This window comes from Ricinus communis, chromosome 10 (assembly GCF_019578655.1).
Source record: "Ricinus communis isolate WT05 ecotype wild-type chromosome 10, ASM1957865v1, whole genome shotgun sequence".
Lineage (NCBI taxonomy): Eukaryota > Viridiplantae > Streptophyta > Magnoliopsida > Malpighiales > Euphorbiaceae > Ricinus > Ricinus communis.
In genome coordinates this window covers 11,814,894-11,841,722 of record NC_063265.1, presented here as the reverse complement: position 1 = coordinate 11,841,722, position 26,829 = coordinate 11,814,894, and the positions used below count along the sequence as shown (strand labels likewise).

The following is a 26,829-nucleotide window of genomic DNA, read 5'->3' as shown; positions in this document are numbered from 1 at the left end:
GAAGAAAACATGCATGTCCCCTACTTGATGCTCTCAGAATTTGACACATAGCATCCAAAAGAATTATCCATGTAAAAATTGTACATCCAAGACAAAGATGATAAATTGGTAAGATCACATGATAATCCTAAAGAAAGATAAAACTGAAAACCAACCCTACACCTTACTGTTAGAATAAGGCCAAAACTCATAGGATTTAATGAACATATTCTTTGCAACATTGTCCCTTTCGAGTTAAATCGATGTATCGAATATTATAGTATCCAATCAAACAACGACAACAACCCACACATTGAAGCCAAAAGAGGAGAGAGTAGGTAAGATGGAAATAGAGATATGATCTTTGAAACACAAGTCCGATCCCATTCTGTAATCCCACAATTACATATTTGAAGAAAGTGATATGGATATTTTTAACCTTAGAGTAAATAACTCACTTATTCCACTAATAGATTTGTAATTGCTAATTAAATATTTATTCTAATTATTATTATATTTTATTTGTTGTATTAGAATTAGAGATTGAAAATATATTTTTTTTAATTTATTAAGTGTATCTAACAATACCCTCATCGATGATAAATTTTAAAAATTTTAATACAATTATATATTTAATATTTAAATTAATAGCTCGCCTTATATATCATATCGTTACAGTCCACGTAGGATTCAAAAGAGACCTAGATAGAAATTTACTTTTTTTTTTTTTCCCTACCCATTAACTACATAAACAAGAAAATAGATCCTGAAAATAAATATTCCATGACTCAATACATTATTATCTCATATAATGAGTCATTCTATATACCATTGGCTTTTATGTCAAAGCTGCCAACACATCATATATAATTTTAGAAGAGACAAGAATTTACCCTAAAGAAAAATGTGGAGAGATATAGATAGATGCATACGTAACCTGATCCGAAATCACTTTCTATTTGGTTAGCTCCCCCTTCTCTTGGAATTTACTTGTATTCCTGAAAGGTATGATTGTTTTTATTATGCAACTATCTAAATAAACTATCTTCTATTTCAATGAAAAAACAAATAGCATTTAATAGATTTTGTTCACTCCAACTATGAATTTAACAAATGGCATTTAATAAATAGATTTTGTTCACTTTTTTGAGACTTCTTAGCTGCAATGAAACGTATATGAAATTTAAATCTTAGCTACAAAGCTGTATAAGTTTGATAATTAACCTTTAATGGTGTAGTTAGTAAAAACATTTTCTAAAATAAAAAATTTGACGAATCTACTTAAATTAGTTTCTATCATGTTTATCACTCAAAAAGGTATATTAGTAGAGAAATTACTTAAAAAAGAGATAGGATCATAGCTTGGAATTTCCATATTCTTGTCTCTGGACCTTAAAAGTGGAAAAACAAACCAAAACAAGTAAAAGAATAAATATATTAAGAGAGAGAGAGAGAGAGAATGCAATAATTACAGAAAGAAAAATGAGGAAGGTAAATGGTACTTGGAACCAAGTTTTGGATCTTGTGATGGTTTAAAATTTGTTTGTATAGAGTTTCAACTTGCTCTTAAATAATTTTGTGTTGAGAGAGAAAGCATACAAGAAAACTGAAGAGGGAAAATTAGTAAAGAGCAAAGAGGGAAAAGGGTGATTTCACATTCTCTATTTTTATCTAGTCTACTCTTTAAAGGCAAGAATCTTTGGCTGCAAAGACCATAAAAAAGTCTATCAAAAATCCTTTTTCTTGGTTCTTACACTTTTCAAAGGAGTGTGATTATTGTTATTATTATTGCACAAGATCTGCAGGTAAAATAACTAGAGAAACTCAAGCAGATAGCTCTAATGGATGCTGTTGTTCAGTTGCAAAGACAGTTAGTTGACTACACAGCTTCACTATTTCATGAGGTCAGTAATATCTGCGATTCTTCATATCTTCAAGAGAAAGTAGAAGTTTTCTTTTTTTCTTTTTTTGTAATCTTTATCTCTTCTTGTATGTATATTTCTCTGGTTTTATTGATGTTGTGTATTCTTTTCGTGTGAGAATTAAGGGATTCTTGGATGATCAGTTTAATCAACTTCAGCAACTTCAAGATGAAAGCAACCCAGATTTTGTTGTTGAAGTTGTGTCTCTTTTCTTTGAAGACTCTGAAAGGCTTCTTAATGAACTGGCCAAAGCTCTGTAAGAAATTTAATCAGCACCATATAGTTTCTCCTCATATTTTCTTGAAAATAAAACATTTTACATCTTTATATACTATGCAGAGACCAGAAAAGTGTAGATTTCAAAAGAATTGATGCTCATGTTCACCAGTTGAAAGGCAGCAGCTCTAGGTACTAAACTTGGTTTTCTCAGATATTTACAAAACGGCATCATTTCTCTGGATTTCATTCAGTTCTTTTTAATACTGAAACAAGACTGCTATTTCAGTAAATATTTTTCAGGGTTAATTGATCTTTAAACGTTGTCAGATTTTTATAATAAGTATTATTTTTCTCACAAGTTTATATAGAGAAAAATCTGTTGTCTTTATTATTATTGTATCACTTTTTTGTTTCTCTAATAAAAAAGATGTCTTCATATAACAGCATAGGAGCTCAAAGAGTTCAAAAGTTTTGCATTACCTTCCGCAACTGCTGCGACGAGCGGAATGCCGAAGGGTAACATTCTTCACAATTGATATATATGACAAGTTACTTTTAACATTTATCTATGAATGGCTACATGTTCTCATGCAAACCGGCTGGCTCCAGGTGCCTAAAATGTCTGCAACAAGTGAAACATGAGTATTCCCTGATAAAAACCAAGCTCGAGACTCTATTCAAGGTAGAAGATGATGCTTTCTTTATAACTAGAATTGTTTCCTAACAACCTGATCTAATTTCTGCTTATATATATAACTGTAGCTGGAGCGGCAGGTCCTTGCAGCTGGAGGATCAATTCCTTTGCCTATGTGATGAAGTGCAAAAGCATCTGAAAGCAATTAAGAAGGATGAGATTTTGGATATGTAGAGGAGATTTCCTTTGCATTCTTCATTGCTCCTTTTCCATTTTCATTTGAGTACTTGAGCTATGAAAGGTTCTTTCTGAACTTGTGTTAGCTTAAGTTTTGTAGCATACCCAATGTATGAGCAATGATGAAATATGTGAATAAACCTTTCTGTTGCATTTTGCTCTTTTCTTTATTAGTTTTCTCCATTTCTTTTTTTTTTTCCCTTGTCTTGGTAAAGCCATGCTTGCATTGCATATCAATGGTATCAAAGTCCTGAACTTTTATTTTGGGTTTTCCTGTATACTTGCAAGAAGGCACAATAGGGCTTAAATTGCTAACTTGAACACAAAGAATTTACTTTATTTTCTACTTTTTAGCAAATGAGTATGTTTTAGTTGGAACTTAAGCAAATTGTGTTTAGACTCTAGGCTCAGTGTTTTCTATCTGATTAGTTCAGAATAAATAATTTCATATACTCATAATCATTACACATGATAATGAATTTATAAGCATTGGAGCTAAAGTTTGTGGTGGTTCCCAAATGACTACGAAAGAAAGAATCACTTTGAACTTATTTTTTTTGCAAATATTAGATGAAAGTGTTGAATTTTCTGTGTAACAAAAAAGAAAAAAGAGAGGGTAGAAGAGAAAGAATTCCACTCTTGATCAATTTTTAAAATGTAAAATTTTTGAAATTATTATAAATAGACATATATAAATTGATATAATTTTCCGTCCGAATTAAGAAAATATAAAAATAATTTAAAAATATATAAATAAAATAGTAAAGATCTTTTCTAGTTTAATTAGAATTTCAAATTTGAAAATATACAATTACTTTTAAATTCTTGAGAGAGTGTCTTGTCATCCGTAAAAATCTATTCAAAATTTTAACCGACGGACTCTAAATTAACTCTATATATGTATATATATAAAAATAAAATAAAATTTTATTCCAATTAAAGTATATTTACAGAACTAATTAATTAATAAATTACCCGGTGCAACGAATAAGTACTTTGGATGCTTGCGAAAGTAGGTAGGGAGGTATCAAGAAGGAACATATACATTGGGCAAATAAAAATGGAGCCACCGACCATTAGCCCTTATCAACAAGATACTTATCACACACACTAAACATTTCTTTAAAAGAGGTCCAATGGGTATCCCAAATAAGTAATCCCCACGTTGCAGAAACCATTTGTTTAAGCTGTGCGATAATTATTATTACATTTCCATAATCTCTATTACATTCAATGAATGGATTTTATTATTTTTATAAGGTCAACTGCTTTCATATGGGGCGGGATGTCTCCTTGTCTGTGGATATCTGCAATCAAGGCCAAACTCTAATGGCGTAATACATATATCAGTTTTAATCATTTTACTTTGTTTCTTTTTCGCAAGTTCATTCTCAAAGACGGATAGCAACGGTAAGGCGAAGTTGTAGGGGAAATTCAGAATAATTTGGTGAGAAAAAGAAGTGAACTTTGACCAAGAACACCTCTGATTTAATTAAAAAATTCCTAAAGATATTTGGCATATATATATATAGTGTGTGTGATTTTCCAGGTAGGCAGATTCCAGGATTTACAATATATTATTGCATGCAGAAATAGACTGATGTGTAGTGTCTTGGTTGTCACAGAATGGGCTACGTGTAAGAAAGAGGTCAGGAGCTCAACTGCTGACAGCCTCATATTTTTCTCAAAAGAAAAATTCCCAAGAACCAAAAAAAGAAAAAGAAACATCAGTTTTACTTATCATACGTACTTTGACAACTTGGAACAATCTGTTTGTCGATTTTCTGTGCAAGTGTTTGAATATGTTCAGCTTTTAACACTTGCTCAGCTCAGATGATGGTTGGTTGCATTAGCCATTAGGGGATGTACTCCGTATTCTTTTCTGCTCCTGGAAGCCTCCTATCTATATATAACAGCATATTGCCTGTCTAAAATTTATCAGGATTAACTTTTTCCAAGACTTCTACTGGTTTTTCTTTTCCTTCATTGATAATTATCTGTCCTGTTTTCGAGACATCTCCTTCTGCCAGGAATCTAAGACGCTTGAAGTTAAATGTACGTCTACAAAGAATCACAAGAGATATGAACAATGAGATATGAGGAAAAGAAAAAGGAACATAAAATAATGGACAGAGTTCACTTCTTCTCACTAATATTTCAAAATAGAGGCTGCTTAATTAATATAGCAGCAAATACAAAAGCTAAAGACAAGTCAATACCTACTGCAATAAAATGTAAATCAAAAGCATCATATTTTAGGTAGACAATATTCCAGATTTTAAGGACTTGCACACATTTACATAGTTTCAGAAGCAAAACATTTAAAAAAAAAAAAATTACAATCTTGAAAGTATGGCTGTCCTCATTAGCTCCAGGTACCATAAGAAAATCTCAATGCTTCAACATAGGATTATTGCACCAAGAATTTCTCCTGGAAATTAGATTCTGGATAAATGCAGCTTCATGAATGCCAATTGTTAAGCGTTTGAAGGAAAGAACTAACTTTCCTTTTCTTGTTCAACAGAGCGAGTGTAATGTTCAATTCAGCCTCTGAAACTGCCTTTGCAGCTAAAGGGTCAAGATACATGTTGATGTTGAATTTAGCTTATTCATTTGAAGGAACAGTAAAAAGATTCCCTTTTCTCGTTGGCGCTGCCTGCGTTCCTCGTACAATGTAAATTTCCTGCATCAGACATTATCTCAATGAGTTTTCCCCATTCAAAGGGTTGTGGGGCTGTAATGCTATGAGCCATGCAGCGAACTAAACTCAGCCTCATTAACCGAATTCAATTCCCTTCTCTCCTGAATCATCGTATTCTCTGACGGAGTGATCTGCGCCGACTTTGTATGGTCCATTTGTCAATACAGTAGCTTAATTATGATCCTACAACCAGTGATTCTACAAGATATTTCCAACATCCTGTGCAGGGTAGCCTAAGTTCAGGGTTACCAGTGTCTCGCGGAGCTCCAAATTTTATAGAACTCTCAGCTGGGTATCTGAAAATAAACATTAACTCGGAAATAGATCATTAGAGGACAAAATGATTAATGGCATAAGACTGTAGATAAAGAATTACCTTCTAGGACTACGAGGCATATTCACGAGCAAGCCCATACAGTGTATCTGAATCCAAGAAACCACAACTGCCATGAGGAATATGATGGTCTTGGCATGTGCTCAGCTAACAGCAAATGCATCTCCAAGACCAACAGGTATCCAATCGCGGCCATTCATATGCAGTACATCATATACAACATCAACTGTTGCAGAGGCCGCCCAGCCAGTTGAGCTAATAAGTATTCGCTGGTGTATCAGTCATTTAATTTAACCTGTTTTCTTCAAGTTCCATGCATTACCTTGACGTTGACCAATTGCTTAGGCAGTTTTTGGAGATAAAGAAGGCTAGAAAATCTCCAGCACTCATATCCATGTCAAAAACAACAGCTTTTCCATCTGAATTCACTAGGAAATTCGGTCTACGGAAAAACTTCCTGGTAGTAACAAAAATGTGTACTGAAATCAAATCTTCCAGTTTGCTCCTGCAGTACGCAAAATGATTAAGATGATCATTCACTTGATTGTGCTAAAGAGGTACCATAGGATTTAGCAAATTAACATGTCTAGCAGATATTTTCTTTATCATATTATCGATTCCATGTTAGAGTAAATATGGTATAAATTGGTGCCTTGTCATTCTTGGATTACGTTCTTCTCCCTTCCTTTAATGTATCGATTAGTATGCTGAAACCAAAATCTTAAAAACTACGTGGTAGTTTTAATGTCAAGTGCAATTAAGTGTTAAAAAAAAAAAAATTATATTTAAGAGCATATAGATGAAATAGTAAAGTTTCGAAATTGAATTTTAAATATGTAAATATTTTAAAATTTTTAAAATAATATTTTGACATTTATAAAAGTATTATTCGACATGCTATAAAATTAATTTTAGATACATATACACTACAGAAGAAAAGTTTATTTTGTTTGAGTCGAAAAATGTTTTAATAATTTATCGAGCAAATGTTTTATATGAAAACAGCAACAAACAATAAGCAATGTGCCTGTAGAGCTCAGAACACTTTATGTTAGTGGTTAAAATTGAGCCTCTGTAATCAGAAAGTGATAGATTCAATTGTAAATATGTTTGATTTGAGTTTTAAAAATTATAATGTAATTGCTCAACATACCTATACTTCTGTTCTGTCACTATAACAGAATCCCATCCGATTTTGCTTCTTTAAATTGAAACCATTCAGTTTACCAAAAAGCCTTAAAACTTTGGGCCCAAAATTTAAACTCTCACAGAACCTCTCTGTCTCCCCCCACTTTTCTCCCACTGTGCGTCTGCCTCATATTTATTTTCCAATCTCATTTCTCTACCATAGAAACCCTACCAAAAACCCTAACCCTAAAAGTCTTTTTAATTCAGCACCACCACCACCACCACCACAAGTATGGCCAAAAAGAAGCTTACCCATCAATCTCAGCATCCTAAACAACAAAACCCACAAGATCAAAATCCAAACTTGGCCCACCCACAAAATTCGTCTATGGAAGACCCTGAAGACAAGCTTCAAAATTTGAAATCTCTAAATGCAATGCTTCTAAAAGAGACTATTGAACGTAGACAGCAAGTCGAGTCTTTGACGGAAGCTAAGAAAGTGTTAGAGAGTCAGTTGGGTTTGATTGGTAAGGAAAAGATGGATTTGGAAAATGAGCTGAGTGTAGTAAGTGAGGAGAGAGTGAGTCTGGAGATAGAGAAGGGTTTGTTTCGTGTTTTTATTGAGACCCAGGTGGATGACATGGGTTTTGTTGTTGAGAAGTTGGTGAAAGAGAAGGAAGAGAGAGAGAATGAAATTGGGCTCTTGAAGAATGAAGTGAATCAGTTGATTGTTGATGTTGAGAGTGAGAGAGAGAAATTAAGCTTGGCTTGCAGAGAGAGGGATGTACTTAGTATTAATCTTGATAATTGGAAGAATGAAGCAAATGCGTTGAAAAAGAAAGTGACTGACATGGAGGATAAGGAGAAAAATGCTGAGGAGGAAATTATGAAAGTGAAGGTACATTGTAGTCAGTTAATTAAGCAAAATCAGGAAATAGAGAAACAGATTGAGGAGGCTAAAAAGTTGAGAGATTTGGCTGAGATAAAATTGGGAGAGAAAGTTAAAGAGTTGGAGGATTTGAATAGAGATATGGCGGAGATTGTAGGGAAGAATAATGAAATTGAAAGGGAGAAAGGTGGACAAAGGGTCAGAATTAGTGAGTTGGAGAAAGATGTTTCTAATTTGAATGAGATTGTATCGCGTTTGCGGAAGGAGGAGGATGTTTTGCGTGGAACAGTCTTGGAGTTGGAGAAGAGTTATGGTGAGGCGATAGAAAAGGTGAATGTAATGGCAATGGAGATTGATGCTTTGGCAGAAGAGAAGAAAGAGATGGAAAGAACTATTGAGATGTTGATGGAGGAAACAGATTCTAGTGAGAAACTTGTGAAGAATTTGAATATTGCAATGATGGACAAGGATGGTTTGATTGAGAAATTGTTGAGACAGAAGAAAGAGATTGAGGATGTAAAAGTTAGCAAAGAGAGCGAAATTGTGCAGTTGCATAAGGAGTTGTGCGGATTAAGAGATGCTGTGTTTGTAACGCAGGACTCCATAAAAAATCAAGAAGACAAGAACAAGCAATTGGTAACAGAAGTTAACCATTATCGAGATGAATATGAGCAAGCGAGACTTGAGAGGGACAATGCCCTGAGGAATTTGGATGAGGAGAAAAAGAATGGCTTTAACTTGACGTCTAAAGTTCTGGAAATGGAGAAGATGATAGAAGAGACTGTAAAAGAATTTGCAAAGATGAAGACCGAGTACGAGAATCTGCTGGAGTTAAAGAAAGAAATGGAGGGCCAAGTTAGTTCACTTATGAAAGAAAAAGACATGATGCAAAAGAATTTTCTGGATGCAGAACGAGAAATTGATGCTTTGAGAACAAAACTGGAGTCAGTTGGCATCAACTCTGATAGAGCACTTGCCATGTTGAAGAAAACTGTGGCATTCGTCTGTCCATCTAATGATGGAAAGGAAAAGGCTTCCATTACAGAAAAGAAACTTGATGGTGAAATTGAACCATTTGTAGCTGAGCTGGAAATTATCAAAAACGCATTCAGAAACAGGGAGACAGTCGTAGAAGAGATGAAACAGCAAGTAGAGTTCCTTCAGAACTCTGAGGCGGAGGCACAGAAGAAGAAGGGCATTTGGGCTGTAGTGTCTTCGGCAACAACATTTTTGGCTGCAGCCTCTCTTGCCTATGCTGCTAGAATGCGCTGACTGCCTTGGTATTATACGTCGACCTTTTATTTAAGGGCAGCTTGCTTTTCGCTATTAGGTTAAGTAATACTTATCAAGTTCTAACTGAGGTCAAAACGTCCTCATTTTGGCACTCTCGTAACTTCAGCTTAAAATAATAATGTTTTCCAATTGAAGTTGTCACCTCTGATGAAGCTTTTAACTGCTTTTTGTCTATGATAAGAATCTATTATTCTATATTGTAGTCATGTGCTTTGCTTGATTCTTCCTTTGTTTATTCCCTCCTGTTGCGATTTTACACACAGATTCTTTGAATGCGTAAGGGAATTCTAGAATCAGTAGTAATAACAAACTGAATCAGTGAAGGTGAAAACATTGAGGCTCCAGCCATCTTAATTAAACCTTGCAATCACATAGACTTGGATCGTTGGTACGATGAACATCTATCCTGATGGTGTTTGTGGATGCATATGAGACTGTTATTCATTTTCTGCCAAAATTATTTGGACATCTGCATATGCTGTTGCCCTATAGTGTTTCTCCAGGGTTGTTGTAGCCCTTCCTAGTTGTATCTGACATCTGTAAGCTAGAAGATAACTCTTCTGTGCAGTCCAGAGTCAGGTCAGGTTGGGAAGAGATTATCCATGGCAACAGTTAAAAGAGGAACTGTTATTATCTTGGATGCCAATATTCTCATCTCCGTGGATTCAAGAGGAAAGTTATGGCCATTGGCCTCAATGATTATGCAGGCATTTGTTGACCATGTTGCTTGGCAACACCAAGTGAATTCAGCGAACTTGTTATTATATTTTCCATTTCTTTTTGTCTTGTTAGGTTCTTTCAGATAGTTATTTTCCTTATTGTGAAGATAATGTTCGCATCTCTTATGTGGTTCTGATGCCAATATTTCTTTGGCTCCACCAATAATTATAACTTTGTAGGTAAAAAAAATATGATTCAAAGAATTCGGGATGGGGCATCATCCGTCATATCAGGCACAGTAGTTTCGCATGATTAGAGAGGGAACGTCAGCAGCCCATTGGGACTGGAGCAGTGCCATTGCTTTCTCATTTAATTTATAAAAAAAATAAATAATAATTAAAGGAAGATGGACTTGTATATGAATCATAATCTCTCATCATTATATATAATTTTTGCTTCAACTGGGAATCTGGCTAAAGAGGCAGGATTTCCTTCTTGCACATGCTCACTACTCGATCTATCAAGTCCATAGTATTTTATAAAAGAATTTTAAGGCGAGAGTTTTTCCAACAAAAAGAAAAAAGAAAATCCTCCAACTATTTGAGAATAGCCAATGAAATACTTGTAGTTTTCTTTTATCTCAATTACTCCTAAACCTTTTTAAAATGGTCAATTAAACTCTACACCTTTTAAAAGCGTCTAACTAACCCCCAATCGTTAACATTCCATTATTCGCAATCAATAACATCATGACATGAATTTATAGTTTTTAGTTTTTTGAAAAATATTATATATAAAAAAAATGATAAATTATTCTGAAATCAACTGGACCATACCAAACTCAATAAGCAATATTAACTATTAGATAACATAAATATTAATTATGTCTACTGAATTAGTTAATTTCATGATTTTATTAAATGTTAGAAATCACTGTTAATTGAAAAGCATACTTAAACCCATCAACTCTACATTTTTTGTGATAAATATTTTAATATTCCTTTTGGCCTAAATATACAAAAATGAACTTGAAATGCCTGAACTTGATAATAAAACTTCTTATAGAAAAGGACTGCATAGTTGAGGGGCTAAATTGTGATTTTGCCTAATCTTCATGAAACTTCTCAAAAAAAAAAACAAAAAAACAAAAACAAAAAAAGAAAGAAACTGTGCCATAGGAGGCACTTTAGTAGTAGTAGTAGTAGTTAAAGTTTCCAAGCAAGTGTTCTTATTCTAGTTGCAGCTCATCTACAGAGATGTGGGTACTTAAATTCTGTTTGAAAAATGAAAATTGTCCTTGCATTAATTAATTAATTAACAGATTAAACACACATTTCTAACTCTTAATACAAAACAAATACTAATTTTGTACACCTTGAAAACCCCATCTTGCTTAACCTTTTTTTTTTATTATCTTTTTTCTCTTTTTGCATTGTTATACACAAGCTAACAAATTTAATTCTACTTTAGGTGACAAAAGTCAATTAAATAAGAGTTAATGTCTTCATCAAGAGCTTAGCTGTTATATGCAATTATGCAAATATTCCTCTTTATCACTTTGATGGCAAATCCCAACAGCTTAAAATGATTGTATCTGGTGTTCAATGTGGCCCCATACTTTGTTCTTGCCCACATACATATTCCAACCACCATTAAATGTGGCTTTCATTTTTCAAAAACCTGCCAATTTTTGTATTTTCTGCAACTCTTGCCCAGGAAAGAAAAATAAATAAATAAAAATCAAATCAATCTTCATCAGGAACAGAAATGGAGTACTTGAATTTGCCTCCAATCATTTGAATCCTTTTGTAAAGGGGCCTGATTCGAGTTTATTAAGGATAACAGAATTTAGTGGACGAAAAGACTGCAGGTATTGCTGCCTCCTTTTGGTCACTATCTTGTAACTTTGAGCAATCCATGATTTGTACTAATTCTTGGATTAGAGCCTTAAATCAATGAAAACAATTTACAGTAACCTGCCAAAGAATAAGACTTGATGTGAGACATTTCCAATTAGTCAGCAGCCTTTAGCTACAATCATACTCGCCTTATCCAGACTCGTAATGGAAGTTAGTATCTTAAGATACCAACTGGTGGCTTAGAGAAATAAATCATGTCCCAGATTCCGCTAGTGAACAGAATTGCCCAACTGATTCCAAGAAATGCAAGACAGGAAGCTTTGGGCCTTACCAAACTTCAAGTAGCTTCTTCTTGTAATTGAACAAGATTTCCAAAGCTTAAGCAATATAGGGGACTCCAAGTCCGTAACTCCTTTCAAAACTTAAACCAGAAACAATGGGAGTTTCTGAAAGTTGAATAATAAAAGAGCCTATCTTCTGTCTGATACATGGCCACTCAAGAAAATGAAATTGTCAGGCCAAAAGCTTTTGTCAAAATTCAAAGCTTCAGAATATCAATAAGAGCAAAATGAAAGAATGCACCAATGACAGTTCCAATTTCCAAGCACTAAAAACTTTGTTAGAGTAACATATCATATCAGAACAACAAAAGAACTTAAAACATATATAGTTATGATATAGTATTTACAGTTGCTGATAGAGAGTCAAACTAAGAAGAAATCAAAGAGAAAAACATAACAATATGGGGAAGACAAAATTGAATGACAATATAAGCAAACACCTTTATACATACTAAAAGCATATGTATAAACTTAAGGATCACAATACCATGGATGTTTCTCCCATCCATGTTCTAAAATTAGCTATATAACATTAGCAAGGCACCGACCCAATTAATCGGCCACCGGATGCAACCCTGCGCTCCAGTCTTCCTCTCTGATGAAACTGGAAGTCAGAATGGGTAGCCATAAATTTGGTGGGTCTGCTAAGCTTAGTTAAACAGCTCCCTGCTGCCTTAAAAGCTTCATCAAACTACGTCATTCAAGCCCAGACTTCGGATGTATAAGAGAACACATACCAACTCTCAAGCCAGCTAGATGCTGAACCACCTTCTGCACCCAATAACAGAGCCTAGCTGTGAAGGCCCTCCAGAGTAGCAGAACCCAACAACATATGATCAATGAAACAGTAAGTAGTAATACTACACAATCATATAAACAGCAAACCACCCTTAATTACCATCAAGCAGAATGTCAAGCTTCTGTCATGTATATCTGCCAGTCGGTAAAATTTACTAACAGTTAGGACACACAAATTCACTTATCTCATCCATGACCGTGTGAAAGTGATTGTTATTAGGCAACAAGTAGAAGCCAATTGTTGCTTGCTCAAGATATAGAAGTTTCACAACTTGGCCAGCCTTTTTGAGCCCTTCAACATAAGCCAATTGCCAGTCCTGAATAAGATCCAAACCAGCCACCACAACAAGGCTCTTTGGGAACTTCATTCCTTCAAGACTTCTTCCTTTTGGACCAAATGGATTACATGCCGGATGATCCCTATCTGCTTCCTCAGGGAGGAAAGCTCTCCAATACCAGTCCCGGTCTTGAACTGTGACAAAATATTTCCCATCTAATCGCTTCTCTGATTCTGTTCTTTCTTGTCCACCAAACATTGGGTTAAGCAGTATGTTCCCCAATACTTCAATTCCTGACTCCAGTGCTCTTAAAGCAACATGGTGTACAATGTTACCACCAGAGCTATCCCCTGCCAAGTACATATGAACTTTGGCATCTTTCTTACTCTCGAGCCATGTTCTTGAATTAACCCACTTAAGAGCTGTCCATCCATCATCATAAGCACATGGGTATCGATTTTCAGGCGCACGTCTATAATTCACAGAAACCACCACAGCCCTGCAAATGCCCACCAGTCGGCGACATAGTGTGTCATATATAGCACTGTTTGCAGAGGAGTGTGCAAAACTTCCACCATGGAAGAAGAGAATGACAGGGACAACATCAGAGGTCACAGGCTTCTCAAGTTCAGCAATATTTGGTTGCAATTGCTCCCCTTCAGCTGGTCTATATATCCGGCTAAGGAGGCTAGTCCCTCGGTCAATGACAACATCAAACGAGAAAACCCCATCAACTGGATTTGCATTAGGTGGAACTTTCCGGTCAAGGAACTCTGCCAAGTGGCGATTGAAAGTGCCATCAGGGCGACGAAGAAGGTTGTAAGCCAGCTTGAAATTGGAAATGAGGACCCAAGTGTTTAGTGGAACCACCATCTATGCATAAAAGAAACAATCACTTCTCAAATTAACACAGCGTGTAACAGAATGGCATGAACAATAAACACTAATTTCTCAGAACAAACCTCTTTGCATTACAGTTGATTAAATGCATTATATACAGACTTAATAACAAGACGAACATACAAAGGCTGGGAACCCCAAAACTGAATTAATAGATATTCTACAAGGTAGCACAAAGTCAACAACAATACCCCAACAAGCAATATAATTAGTCATAATCAAATCATATTATACGAGTCAAATTAATCCTACAGCAAAAGACAAATACAGCAAATTCAACCTTTTGACAACCAAATCAAAACTTCGGAAAAAGAAATTAAATAGCCAATAAGAACCCTGTCATCAAATCCTACAACAAGATCTTTTATTACAATCGAAAAACTCAAAAAATAGAACCACTCCAAAAGAAGTAAAACCCAAAAACTGACCGACAAGCTTGAACATCTTGATGGAGCCAAAAATAAAAACTCCAACTCTCAAGTAACCCGGAAAGAGGAAAAAGGGATTAATTAGCATAAACACATTCGTGATGAAAAACCATAACAATAACCCAAACTCACATTCTTTTCACAATAAACTCACAACACAAAACCAATCAATACACCACAGTTGGCACCAAATCCACAGACTAAAACCAGCTGATTTTGTAGTTTTTAGCATCTTCTTAAAAACTAACACATACCCATCAAAAAGACTCCATCTTTGATCTCTACACGAGTTGATTACATACAAAAAGAGAAAGAATTAAGTAGAGAAGAAGAATAAAAAGAAAAGTACCTTGCTTTCATTGAGGTTAACTTCATTACTTCCAGCCATGAAATTATGCCCTTCAAAAGATTCAAGAAAAACAACCACAATAACTCGCCAAAAAGAAAACTCAAAATAAATCTTTTTAGAGACCGAACCCAGTTCACATATTGAAAACAAACACAAAACCAAGTGATCTATTTGTGTTTTTTAGTATAAAGATCACTGCTTTGATGCATCATCGTAGATTAGAAACCCTCAAAATGGAATGGGTGACATTAAATTTTACAAATCTTTTTTTTTTTTATTTCTCTTCCAAGTTTCTTTGAACAGAAAGATCGATGAAACGATATAACCATAAATGGTAAATCTCGCTGCAATAAAACTATGCGTGTGAAATATAGAGAGAGAGAGAGAGAGAGACAAATAAGGTAGAAATGGTGGGAGAGGGCGTACGATAAGAAAACAATGCGCAAGATATCAAATGCAAGAGCAGAAAATACTAAAATACGCTGAAGATTTGATATGAGACGAGAGAACGACAAAGTGATCGGCCGAAAGATAACTGTGAAGTGGGGCCCGATGATATAAAATTATTAGTTTCTGAAATATTCTTTTTTCTTCTAATTTCTTTTATAGTTTTGACGTAATAAATAGTAAATATGAAAAGATTAAAAAGGAAAAAGAAAGAAACAAAAGCTTCCGTACGTGCGGACGGCGCCAAGGCACGTTAAGACAAACGGTGTCCGTCTGACGCTTTTTGCAGAGGGTGTGGACGGATACATATAGATCTAGAATAAGGGGAGTCGTTTGTTTTCACTTTTAAATTTTAATATTAAATTTATAGTTTTCTAATCAAGTTTACCTGTTTCTTAAGATACATGTAAAATATTAGCTACATGCATTTTGAACTTTAATTTTTAGAAATTTGTTTAAAAATACTCTAAAATCAAAAAATATATTGTTTTTATTATGTAAATTTTTTTAATTATTTTTGGATTATTTTTTAATTTTTAATTTTATTATTTTATCAAAATAACTAAAAAAACAACTAATAGTGTATATTAAAAAATAAAAAATTTACATCATAAACTTTGATAAAAAATAAAAAACATAAATATTTTATTTTTTCTGATTTCTTCCAAAGACCTATATATGTTCGATCTATGGATCGAGTAGGTTCATACTGTGTTTCATCAAATTTTAACTTGTTAAATATAGACTTATTTCATTTTAAATTCACTCTTTTTATTAATTATTTTATCCAAACTTGCTCTCATATTTTATATGACTTATCTAATGTATTTTAAAAAAATTTAATATTTTTTATTTATTAAAATAATTAGATTTTCTAAAATTCAAATTTGGTATATTTAATAAAAGAAATTTAAACAAATTTAATTTCTTTAAAAACATAAATAAAATAAATAATTAACTGAATCTTTGAACAAATTTTAAGAATACGATCACTAATCAAAGAAATTAACTAATAGCATTTAATTTGTGAAAACTAGTGTGAAAGTTAAAATTAAAAATATCTAATGGCAATCATTATTATTTGGTTTGCTAAAAATTAAATTAAAATTTTTTATTTTTTTATTCTTATAGAATGAAATTCTTATTCTGTGCATATTAAATTAAAGTAATTATAAGTTGGTCAAACATATAAGTATATAATATATCACATATAAAACATTGATGTAAAATAATAACAATAAAAAACTAATTTAAATATTATAGTAAATTAATTTTTAATATTATAATTTATAAAATTTAATATATAAATCATTTAAATTAGTTCATAATGTAAAATTATATAAAAAATAATCATTAAAATAAAGTTAAATATTTAAATAAAATAATTTTTGAAATTTGTTTATTTCAACTCTTACTCCTCATTAACTCCATTATGTTTTAGTTCTTTATATTTTAATTTCGATTTGTTAATTTGAATCGAAGGAGCTTAATTATAGCAGCTCCAGCATTGCTTCTTCTTCTTTCTTTTTTTTTCTTTATCTATTTTTTTGGCTTATAAACCTATACTATCTATTTGTTAATTTAATATATGTCCGTAATACTATTTAATGTATTTGACAATTTCAACTAATATTTATATTACATATTTAAGGGAGTAATGTAATTTACATCTAAATTAAAGGAGTAAAATTATCCATTATGCTAAACAAGTGAATAGTATTATTATAAGTATCTTATATTAGAATGTTTGATTACCAATTATTCTATTGTTTAATATTAATATAAATTTGTTTAAAATAAAAATTTTAATATATACGAATAATATTCTAATATGTGTTATTACAGTTTAATATATGAAAATATATATATCATATTTAAATAAGTATTTTTCAAACTAAAAATAATAAACCTAAAAACATACATAATAAGAGAATTTGCATTGTGAGAAAAAGTGAAGTTACATCTTTAGCTGAAAATTGGATCCAAACAAGTGCTTAAGAATCTCTTCCTTCAATCCACCTCTTTTCCTGCTTTCCCTTTTTCTTTTTTTGTTTCTTTTCATGGCTAAGTCATATTGAAGCACTTGCACAAACAAAGAGTGAAATGATGCTCAGTACTATCTTAAAAGGAGAATCTTGAAACGCAATTATTATCTTTATATGTATAAATTAACAATGGAAAATTATTCATAATTTCTTAATTTAAAATATTTTATTTTAACTATAAATATATTAATATTTTTTTAAAATAATTATGTTTAATTGTCATTTTATTTTAATAAGCACTTAAGATTATTATTTTACTTTATTAATTTTAAAATTTAATAATTATAAACAATAATAAAAGACATAATAAATATATAATATATCAGTGGCATTATATAATCGCTAATTTTTTATTATATTTAGCTATTATTTTACTTTAATAAGTACGTAATAATATTATTTTTTATTCAATTAATATTTATTATCATTTAATAAACTATTATATAACTACATCAAAATTACATTTATTCTTTTATTAAAATTTTGTATAATGTAATTTTATAAAATATTGGCAAGTAGAGTTTTATAAAAAAGTTGGTCTATTGTATAATAAATAAATAAATAAATATTATATATATATATATATAAATATATTATATTAGTTTTCTTTTTAAAATAATTTAACATTCAAGATTAGGACAGTAATATATAATTTAAAACTAATAAAACGTACTTATCCAAAAAAAATAAAAATGTTACAAAGCTAAAACATATAGCAAAATCTTAATTTGGGATCTTTCTAATTTTACATGTGAAAATGGAGGTGACCAAAATCGATTAAAAAGTAAAAAAAAGTCAAATCAAACCAATTAGTTCAATTTAATTCAATTATTTTTAAAAGTACAATTCAATAAATATTTTTTTATGTATTTATTCGTATATAAATACTTATTATTCAAATTATAAAAACAAAAAAATTTAAAGAAAAAGCAACCAACTCAATTTGGTTTTTCACAATATTTTAGTTTGATTCAATTAAGAAAATCTAATAATTTATTTAATTTTTCATTAAGACCGAACCAAACCATCGCTCCCCTTTACCTAAGAGATGTCATTCTCAAATAGAAAACGATTACATACTATTCAAGTAACACGTGTGAGTCACAGTATGGCTAATAGTCCCACAAAATGGTCCCATAAAGGAAGGAGCAAAATCTATAATGCCCCAAACAGCCAATCCACGTAAAAATAAAATGCTCCCTTCTCTTCTTTTAACAAAACCCATTGATCCGAACACTGGACCCACAAAAAGCATATGTTCTCTCCACCCTTTTTGCCACGTGCAAATTACATCGACCGTCCATCACCATGGCTTGATCGGGGTATCCATTTCGGTCCGGTTTTAAGGGACCCCTACCCTGAGCCCTGCGACTGAAACGAGAAATGGTAGCCCTAAAAAAGGAAGGCATTGGATACATGTATATGATATCCACCGTTGATTTTGTATTTATTTTTGGTAGAAAAAAGAAAATTAAAATGGGTTGATATTTCCAGAAGAGAGAAAGTACTTTTGTCCTTTGCACGTCAAAGTACAGTACCTTGAAGAAAGTTACAACTTCTCCAGCCTTGCACAAATCAAGATCATACAATGCCACCACGAAAATTGTGGACCATTTCCTTTGGTTTTTTTATTAGCTTTTACAGCTCCATCCAAACACGGTCTCAAATTTTCCCTTCTATAGCCCAAAATAATGGAAAGAATAATATCAATTTTTTAAACTGACATAGTCATGCTGAAAGAAGAAAATACTTCAAACTTCGAATTTTACTTAAATTAAAAATATATATTTAAAATTTGTTATTTTATTTTACAAAAAAAATAAAAAATTTGTAAAAGAAATGAGAGTTTGATTTCGTATAATTGGAACTTTCAAATCACAGGGAGAAAAGGGTCTTTTCAAACAATTGTTGAATTTCTTCTCTTTTTATGTTTATTTTTATTTTTTAAATGGGGGGATATTATTTGCAATTGATTAGTAAAATATGTAATGAAAGAAAAAGAGTAGACCTTTATTTTTATGATTTATGGATCGCTCTGTGGACTATCCCTTTGCCACGCTTTCAAATTGGCTATCATTTAAACCAGTTGGCTCAGCTTCCATTTTGTTTTGTCACTGAGCTGGATATTTTTTTCATTTTCTCCCATTATCATTGCAATTTAATAGGACAAAATGAGAAAGAGACACTAATTTCCCTCTTTGAAAAAGACAAAAACTATTAATTTAATTGCTAAATGGGTATTCTTTATATTATCAAATTACGAAAGAATTTCTTTCATTTAATAGGCTGTTTGTTTAGACATAGATATTGTATCTCTAATTCTCATTTAATTAAAGAAAAATTTAGAATAATTGTATCAAAATTAATTTAGGATCCATCTATTAAAACATGAGTTATCTAATAAGGGATAAGTAATGAAACAAATTAGTATAAATTAATTTTACTTACGCTGAGGGAATAAATTCAACTTTTATAATTAAGTTGAGCTCGATTAAACAATACATTCTTATTCAAATACTTAGAACATTTAATACTAATTTTGTTATTAATATTATTGCATTTAAGAATATATGATGAAATAATCAATTTTTTATTTTTTAAAAAATCAAATTATATATATACCAAATATTCTTAGTTTCTAATTTATATAAATAATTTTTTTAAAAATTTAATTTTATATAAATTAGATCATTTATATCAAACGTAATGATTAAATAAGAATTACTAAAAGTCAAGCGCGATTCAGAAAAGTACATTTCATTAAATTTTTGACATTATTTTTTACATAAAGTATAGAATGTCTAGAAATATTTATAATTGCATTGGAAGCATAATTTAAGTGTAAAAATATTTAATTTTAAAATTATATAAATTTTTATTTTTATGAAGAATGTCAAAAAATGATTATATCGTATTCTAAAATTCATTATTGACTCTTCAATGAAGAAAAAAATATTTATAATCAATTATCATCAAATTGTATTAAGAAAATACAACTGATCTGATTATGTTTAATTTTTTAAGACAGAAAATATAAAAAAAGAAATTATAAATAAAAAATATAAAAAAGAAAAAAAAATACCGATATTAAAAAAAAATAAAAAATAAAGGGGAGTTACTTGAAATACAACGTTGGGGGGAGGTGTTGTTGTGATTAATGCTGAGATCTTTATAGATGGCAATGAAAAAGTAAGAGCGCATTGGGCAAAAACTTCTAATATGGAGTCATTGTCTATGAACATCACTATCAATGGGACAAAAATTGGGGGACTTCACTATTGTTATGGTCAACAACTAGGAACAGTTTTTGGATTGTTGTGTCTTAGCCACTTCTCATCAAACCCAATAATAAAAAATAAAATAATCATCCCCTCCCCCCTCGCTCACTCTCCATTTTTCTAGGCAAGCAGCTGCCCTTAGTTGCAGTCATCTTTTTATATGTGTCTTCAATGTGTGGTCCAAAATCCAACACCTCATCCTCTTTTTTCCATTTTGCTTTTAAGCTCCATTGTCTTTTTGTGCATTTTTGGCTCTCCCTCTCTTCACTTCAAGTCCCACTTTCCCCCTCTCTTTATTACCCTCGTCCCATTCCTCCCCAACCCTAAACAGAGACGACTGACTTTTCCCCCTCTATTTTTCAAAGTAATTTTCTTGCCCCTCTTCTTGTGTTTGTGCCCTCTCCCAGACAGTGTTAGTATTTCATGGGCTGGCCTCAAGTTGTGATCGCAGAATTAAACCAATACTTGAATAACTACTGTTTAATGCGTCTCAAATAATAATAATTATTTTTTCCTTACAATAACATTTGGTACATAAATACACATTAGAAAAGTTAGTATATTATTTGGTAGGATATTGGTTATGATTTTATGATAATCATGGCACAAAAAAATGATTCAGTATTTTCAATGATTGCGAAATTGACTTTATTTATTTTTATTTATTTATTTATTTAAAAAAAAAAAAAGGAAAATGGAAGTGTGTGTAGAAAACGTGTGTACAGTAAGACTCTTGAGATCATTGATACGTTTGTGGCCACCCCATAAGCAGTCTCTTCATACATTTAAAATCAAACGCGTGGGGTATGAATTATTAATGTTACTTATAAGTTATTTTATGCATGAATTCTTCATCCGTACTAATTAATTCCTTTATATGATAACAATAATCTTATATAAATGCAATTCAAGTTGTCAGTCCATTCAATGTTTTCCAGTTAGCTGTTTTCTGTAAAAAAAAAAAAGAAGAAAAGAAAACCACCAAATCATTTCAAGATATTATAACTAGAAGATCATGAAATTTTCAATGAATATATATATATATTCTAAGATTTATTTTTTGACCGATATTTTGATAATTATATTTAAAAGATCATTGAAGTATAATTATTTAATCAAAATATGGTCGTAATTAATTAAAATTCTAAAAAAATAATATAGCATTTCTATAGTCATATTGCGATGCAAAACGTATACTAAATATATTATAAATGCGGTCAAACCAATTTTTTTATTATATTAATGACAAATAAAGATTTTTTATCTTATTAATAAAATCTCTATATGAGTAATATTGTTACCTTTCAGCTAATAATTGAAAAATTGAAGAGATGTATTTTGAATGAGAGAGGGGTCAACTTTTTTCTTCCCAAAAAGAGAACTCAAATAAGTATGTTGTTGACTACGGTGTTGAAAATGAAGTGTAGAAAATGGAAACTTCTCGATGACCCTTTTCTTTGGGCCAAAGAGATTTGTACAAAGCCTTTATTCTCCCAATCAATTGGGCTAGTAAATAGGGTCTTTTCAGCTGTTAAAAGGCCCATTAAACAAAATGGATAGGGACCATAAATATAAGCTCACGAATAGTCTCGAATAATTAAAATGCGCCTAACACGACGACGTTCTTTGTCAACAGAGAGAGCGCGAAACTAAATAAAAAAAGAAAAAACTTTCCCGCCGCGAATTTTTTTAAGTGCCACGTTGGCAATCCGCGCGGAACGCTATTATCAACCCTTTCACTTCCTATATAAAAGGCTAAACACACCCATATCTTCTCATTCCTTTCTTCAGATTTCGAATCAAAGGAAAAAAGAAATAAATTAGGGTTAGGGCTTTGTAAGAAAAAGAAAGATGAGTTCAACAGGAGGATCAACCAAGGGAGGAAGAGGAAAGCCAAAGGCTTCAAAGTCCGTGTCCAGGTCACAGAAGGCCGGATTGCAGTTTCCTGTTGGTAGAATTGCTAGATTTCTCAAGGCTGGAAAATACGCCGAGCGTGTCGGTGCCGGAGCTCCCGTCTATCTCTCTGCTGTCCTCGAGTATCTCGCTGCTGAGGTAATCTTTGTCTGGTCCTCGTTTGTTTTATGTTCGATTTATGTATGGTTAAATTGGGGATTCTGATATTTGATATTGTGGATGTAGGTATTGGAATTGGCTGGGAATGCAGCGAGAGATAATAAGAAGAATAGAATAGTGCCAAGGCATATACAGTTAGCAGTGAGGAATGATGAAGAATTGAGTAAGCTGTTGGGATCTGTTACTATTGCCAATGGTGGTGTGTTGCCTAACATTCACCAGACGTTGCTTCCTAAGAAGATCGGGAAAGGCAAAGGAGATATGAATTCTCTTTCTCAGGAGTTTTAGTGTTTTTGTTTTGTTTTGTTTTCTATGCTAGGGGTTTTATTAGTTGTAACATATGCTTCTCATTTTTGGGGTTCTTTTTCCTTGTCCTGGATCTTCAAGCAATATTATGATTACGTATGATTTGAGTGAATTAGCTTTTTAATCAATAGACACAAACAACTTTTTCAAATCTATTCCAGTATATGGTGTTTTTTTTTTTTTTCCTGAAAGTTGATTTCATATTTTGGTGGGAGAAGGATTGTTGGCGTGGGTTTCACTTGGTGAACGAACTGAACAGTGGTTGCCCTGTTACATTATCTTTGATGTGGTTTCGCAATTCATTGAAGTGCAGGCTCAAACTGTCAAATTGGTTTTCTGTCAAACATGCAAAGATTCTTTTACTAATTTTGTTTCCCGTTCTCTCAGAAGTTGACGAGGAATACACTTGTTTTATGTGCTATTTGAAAGTGCATATCTTAGATAAGGTCCACTCTTCTAGTTCCTAATATGGTAACAGAAAAAGAACATTAATTGAATAATAATGATTGCCAATATGCTTTTATTCAAGTGGTAGCTCGGTATTGAGCCTGCTGCAAGGAAATTCAACCAGTTTTGATTTCTCATCTCAGGCAATTCTCTTGGCCTTGAGCATTGATGCATTACACAGTTCATCATGATCACTACACTTTGAAAAACTTACCAATAGATGAGTACAAATAATATCGAACTGGATAATCAACCCCCTGTTACCAGGAACAAGAACATGGCTGCCTTTGTCATGTGAATTGCTGGAAATATTGCCAACTCTTTTTTCTACATATAGTCAGTCAATCCTCTGTAAAGTATGCTTTTTTACTTAGGCCACTTGAACTATAATGCAGTAGCAACATTGTCTGCTGCACACATGTTTGCATGGGACGTTCAGTTGTGGCAGCACATGCTGTTACTTGAACGACCATCTGTGCCATAATGCAGCAGCTTCCGCTCTTAGTTAGAGAATTGGAGGCCAGCAGGCGATACAATGCCGGTTGATATGCTTGTTAAATTGCTATTCTATCAATTCCATTCTCAATTGCATCAATACAGCAGCCAACTGACTGCCCGCGTGCCATTGCTTCTACCAACTTCAATCTGGCTTTATAATGCCGATTCAATATAGCGATGGTGTTTACTGCAGCCCATCTCACTTGGAAATTTGCTTCATCCTCAGACAACTCCAACCATTTAAGTGTGCTGTCCAACTGTTCCTTGAATGAGAAGCAATCAGACTTAGTTATGCAATGTGAATCATGCCAGCCTCGGTGCATCATCATTTCATTTCTAAACAACTCAGTCTAACCTTGACAACATCAGAATAATGTCCTTCAGAATGCCCAAATGCAAGGTGCTCCACCACCAAGCCTCCTAATGTTATGCATGAAAAATTGTTCAGAGTCTGCACAAGGAAACAAAATTAAATCCATGCTTGGGAAACAGTAACATCATAGTAATGCTATAAAAGCAAAGATTTTATTTCTGGGGTGATACTCTTGCTGTCTTCTTGCCTATTAACAAGACCGAAACTAACATTTGGTTTTAGTACAATGATTTTGAGTGAGCAATTACTATTCAAGTGGAAAAATTGGATCATGCATTCTATCTTTTTATTATTATTATTATTATTATTTTAAAAAATACAGTAATGTTAATAACTGTTATAAATAGCAAGTGCAATAGGTTCTTGCCTATTAACAAGCACTACTTCATTTTCGTTCAAACTAACATCTCGTTCAACTTTATCATTTTTATTTTACTTTTATCTCGTTCAAATTTTACTTTAACCAAACATTGCATAAATATATTTCTTTAAATCTAACATGTGCATTCTTTGTTAAATTTTCCTGATTTCACTTCTCTACTTTAATCAAACCAACCATATTTCATATACTTGCACTAGGCCACAAGATCTGCTTTAGTTAGTCATATAACACATTCATGCTTTTCCCCTCTATATTCGTTTGCTCTCGAAATTCTCATTTGCATTACACATTATCCTATCACCATATCTCGTGGCTCAAGAATAGTAATTCCTGTAATTGCTATCACATTTTCACTTATGTTAGGAACTTTACATCATAAAACACATGTGATCCGAAAACCCATCACCTGCAGCTAACTAAATTATGTGCTGTTACTGCTATTCATGTGACAAGTTTGAAAACAAAAATAAGAATCTTCACCTTGGATGAAATTTTGCCTCTATTTCCCTGCATGATACAAGACCCCTTAGAAAATTTGAACGAGAATAATATAAAACATATTTCTGAGGTGAAAACCAGTAGTGCTTGTAACGAAAATCAATAGCACAGGAATGCTCCAAGAGTTAACTAGGCATACTCATTCTAACAGCAAGAAGTATTAAATCTGTGAGATAATATAGAGATGAAAGTCATTTCACATATAAGTTATTATATAGAAGTAGTAAACAGCCAATATCGTGGACCACAGCTGAAATAGAATCATATTATGATGATCATTATTAGAGTTGAACACAGTTCGAGCAGCTTTACAGTATAAGGTACTAATTAACAACAGAGCTAATAATGCAAGCAAAAATAAATTCATATAAGATCTTCATCTAATTGACTAAAGCGCAATGTCTGAAAACCTATGAATAACAAGAGAATGGAACAGCGCTTTCAAGTAACCAGAACATACAAGAATGATTATGTCTTAGTACTTCTACATAATCAAGATGCATACACGCATGCTTGCACAGCAAACCTATGAACTATTTCTCATAAGTTCGAGAGCAAACATATGAAAGAATAGTGTCTCACCCTATAGCACGCTTCTTCTTTTACAATATCTTTCCTTAGCATCTGTGCAACACCAACCTTCATGTGCAGGAATAATCATGAAATAAATATAGGTAACGACAGCTGAACAGAATGTAACTTCAACAATCAAAAAATGGTAAATGAAAAACAGTAATCTTACTTCTCTAAGAAACTCAAATCCCAAAAACTTTACATTCCCTCCGGCAAAATTGCCATCCCTTAGTTTCTCTATTGATGGTGTTCTATATCTTTTTGGTAGAGACCCAAGTAAGTAACCAACCAGAAAATGACCAGCTTCATGCTGCAAAAACAACTAAATATTAGATGCTAAAAACATTATACAAGTAACAACCATATGCCTTAAGCAAGTAAATTAGGTTTTATCTTACTTGAAGACACAAATTGTGATATTCTTCACAGGTAGAACTTCTACTTTCACCATCTAACAAAGGAAACTGATTAGGGTTTTCTATTGAATTCATAACCGAATCAAACAATGCTCGAAAAGGCGATAAACATGTCCCATCAAATTCAAATCTATCCAATGCGAATCGATTTTTGGGTACCTAAACCACAATCAAATAACCCCAGTCAATTTTCCCGCCTAAATAATAACTAACTTAACTAACACTTGTACAAAAGAATAAAAGACAATCTTTTGACTATGTAGGTTAATTGTTATACCTGTTTGGCAGCGCCAAAGCCACGGAGACCAAAGGGCTTGCCTTGCAATTGGTTGACTAAAGAGAGCGCATCCTTGAAATTGCCTTTAGAGAGCTCTCTGTCCACTCTTTGTAGAGATTTACGACGCCGTATTGCATAATCGGCTTCCTTCAATTTCCCCGGCGATATAATTCCAGTAGTGGAAGGTTCAAGTCGGAGCTCAAACGTTAAGTTCATTTGTTTTCCTAGTTTTTACTCTGGTTGGTTTCCAGAAGATATAGCAACCGC

General features: G+C 32.5%; 5 protein-coding genes and 1 long non-coding RNA gene across 16 annotated transcripts; 3 read left to right on the top strand and 3 right to left on the bottom strand.

Moving 5' to 3' along the window:
- Positions 1 to 1,310: 1,310 nt before the first annotated feature.
- LOC8288491 (histidine-containing phosphotransfer protein 1) lies at positions 1,311 to 3,161 on the top strand. Its single transcript, XM_025156204.2, has 7 exons — positions 1,311 to 1,668; positions 1,785 to 1,883; positions 2,027 to 2,157; positions 2,241 to 2,309; positions 2,565 to 2,636; positions 2,730 to 2,802; positions 2,883 to 3,161. The coding sequence occupies exons 2-7, from the start codon at positions 1,821 to 1,823 to the stop codon at positions 2,931 to 2,933; spliced, it is 459 nt and encodes a 152-aa protein (XP_025011972.2). The 5' UTR covers positions 1,311 to 1,668; positions 1,785 to 1,820; the 3' UTR covers positions 2,934 to 3,161.
- A 1,965-nt stretch (positions 3,162 to 5,126) lies between these two features.
- LOC112533762 lies at positions 5,127 to 7,119 on the bottom strand. The gene is made up of 2 exons (XR_003078125.2): positions 6,069 to 7,119; positions 5,127 to 5,988 (listed from the first exon to the last, which is right to left on the bottom strand). It is a non-coding gene; the product is annotated as an uncharacterized LOC112533762 (long non-coding RNA).
- A 151-nt stretch (positions 7,120 to 7,270) lies between these two features.
- On the top strand, positions 7,271 to 9,531 carry LOC8288488 (myosin-7). Its single transcript, XM_002512265.4, has one exon. It carries the CDS (start codon positions 7,447 to 7,449, stop codon positions 9,313 to 9,315), a length of 1,869 nt encoding a protein of 622 aa, XP_002512311.2. The 5' UTR covers positions 7,271 to 7,446; the 3' UTR covers positions 9,316 to 9,531.
- A 2,961-nt stretch (positions 9,532 to 12,492) lies between these two features.
- On the bottom strand, positions 12,493 to 15,339 carry LOC8288487 (gibberellin receptor GID1C). The gene is made up of 2 exons (XM_002512264.4): positions 14,950 to 15,339; positions 12,493 to 14,145 (listed from the first exon to the last, which is right to left on the bottom strand). The coding sequence occupies exons 1-2, from the start codon at positions 14,986 to 14,988 to the stop codon at positions 13,150 to 13,152; spliced, it is 1,035 nt and encodes a 344-aa protein (XP_002512310.1). The 5' UTR covers positions 14,989 to 15,339; the 3' UTR covers positions 12,493 to 13,149.
- Positions 15,340 to 22,490: 7,151 nt separating this feature from the next.
- Positions 22,491 to 23,210, top strand: LOC8288486 (histone H2AX). The gene is made up of 2 exons (XM_002512263.4): positions 22,491 to 22,771; positions 22,859 to 23,210. The coding sequence occupies exons 1-2, from the start codon at positions 22,571 to 22,573 to the stop codon at positions 23,078 to 23,080; spliced, it is 423 nt and encodes a 140-aa protein (XP_002512309.1). The 5' UTR covers positions 22,491 to 22,570; the 3' UTR covers positions 23,081 to 23,210.
- Positions 23,211 to 23,590: 380 nt separating this feature from the next.
- Positions 23,591 to 26,782, bottom strand: LOC8288485. 11 transcript variants are annotated; one of them, XM_048380004.1, is made up of 7 exons: positions 26,563 to 26,782; positions 26,268 to 26,444; positions 26,039 to 26,179; positions 25,879 to 25,935; positions 25,279 to 25,323; positions 24,399 to 24,494; positions 23,591 to 24,306 (listed from the first exon to the last, which is right to left on the bottom strand). In XM_048380004.1, the coding sequence occupies exons 1-7, from the start codon at positions 26,776 to 26,778 to the stop codon at positions 24,100 to 24,102; spliced, it is 939 nt and encodes a 312-aa protein (XP_048235961.1). In that variant the 5' UTR covers positions 26,779 to 26,782; the 3' UTR covers positions 23,591 to 24,099. The 11 variants fall into 11 exon arrangements, with proteins under 11 accessions (XP_048235961.1, XP_025011960.2, XP_048235962.1 ...); XM_025156192.2 differs by having other exon boundaries at positions 23,591 to 24,300; XM_048380005.1 differs by having other exon boundaries at positions 25,279 to 25,305.
- Positions 26,783 to 26,829: the final 47 nt, after the last annotated feature.

Bases quoted from the DNA above. Each gene is read 5' to 3' on its own strand.
- LOC8288485 (XM_048380004.1), bottom strand. From the start codon at position 26,778: ATGAACTTAACGTTTGAGCTCCGACTTGAACCTTCCACTACTGGAATT. The intron at 25,936-26,038 runs GTAAGATTACTG...CTGCACATGAAG, and splicing joins GATTTGAGTTTCTTAGAGAA to GTTGGTGTTGCACAGATGCT. The intron at 24,307-24,398 runs GTTAGACTGAGT...TTCTCATTCAAG, and splicing joins ATTATTCTGATGTTGTCAAG to GAACAGTTGGACAGCACACT.
- LOC8288488 (XM_002512265.4), top strand. From the start codon at position 7,447: ATGGCCAAAAAGAAGCTTACCCATCAATCTCAGCATCCTAAACAACAA.
- LOC8288486 (XM_002512263.4), top strand. From the start codon at position 22,571: ATGAGTTCAACAGGAGGATCAACCAAGGGAGGAAGAGGAAAGCCAAAG. The intron at 22,772-22,858 runs GTAATCTTTGTC...TTGTGGATGTAG, and splicing joins TCGAGTATCTCGCTGCTGAG to GTATTGGAATTGGCTGGGAA.
- LOC8288491 (XM_025156204.2), top strand. From the start codon at position 1,821: ATGGATGCTGTTGTTCAGTTGCAAAGACAGTTAGTTGACTACACAGCT. The intron at 1,884-2,026 runs GTCAGTAATATC...GTGAGAATTAAG, and splicing joins CAGCTTCACTATTTCATGAG to GGATTCTTGGATGATCAGTT. The intron at 2,803-2,882 runs GTAGAAGATGAT...ATATAACTGTAG, and splicing joins AGCTCGAGACTCTATTCAAG to CTGGAGCGGCAGGTCCTTGC.
- LOC8288487 (XM_002512264.4), bottom strand. From the start codon at position 14,988: ATGGCTGGAAGTAATGAAGTTAACCTCAATGAAAGCAAG. The intron at 14,146-14,949 runs GTACTTTTCTTT...TTTTATGCATAG, and splicing joins TTAACCTCAATGAAAGCAAG to ATGGTGGTTCCACTAAACAC.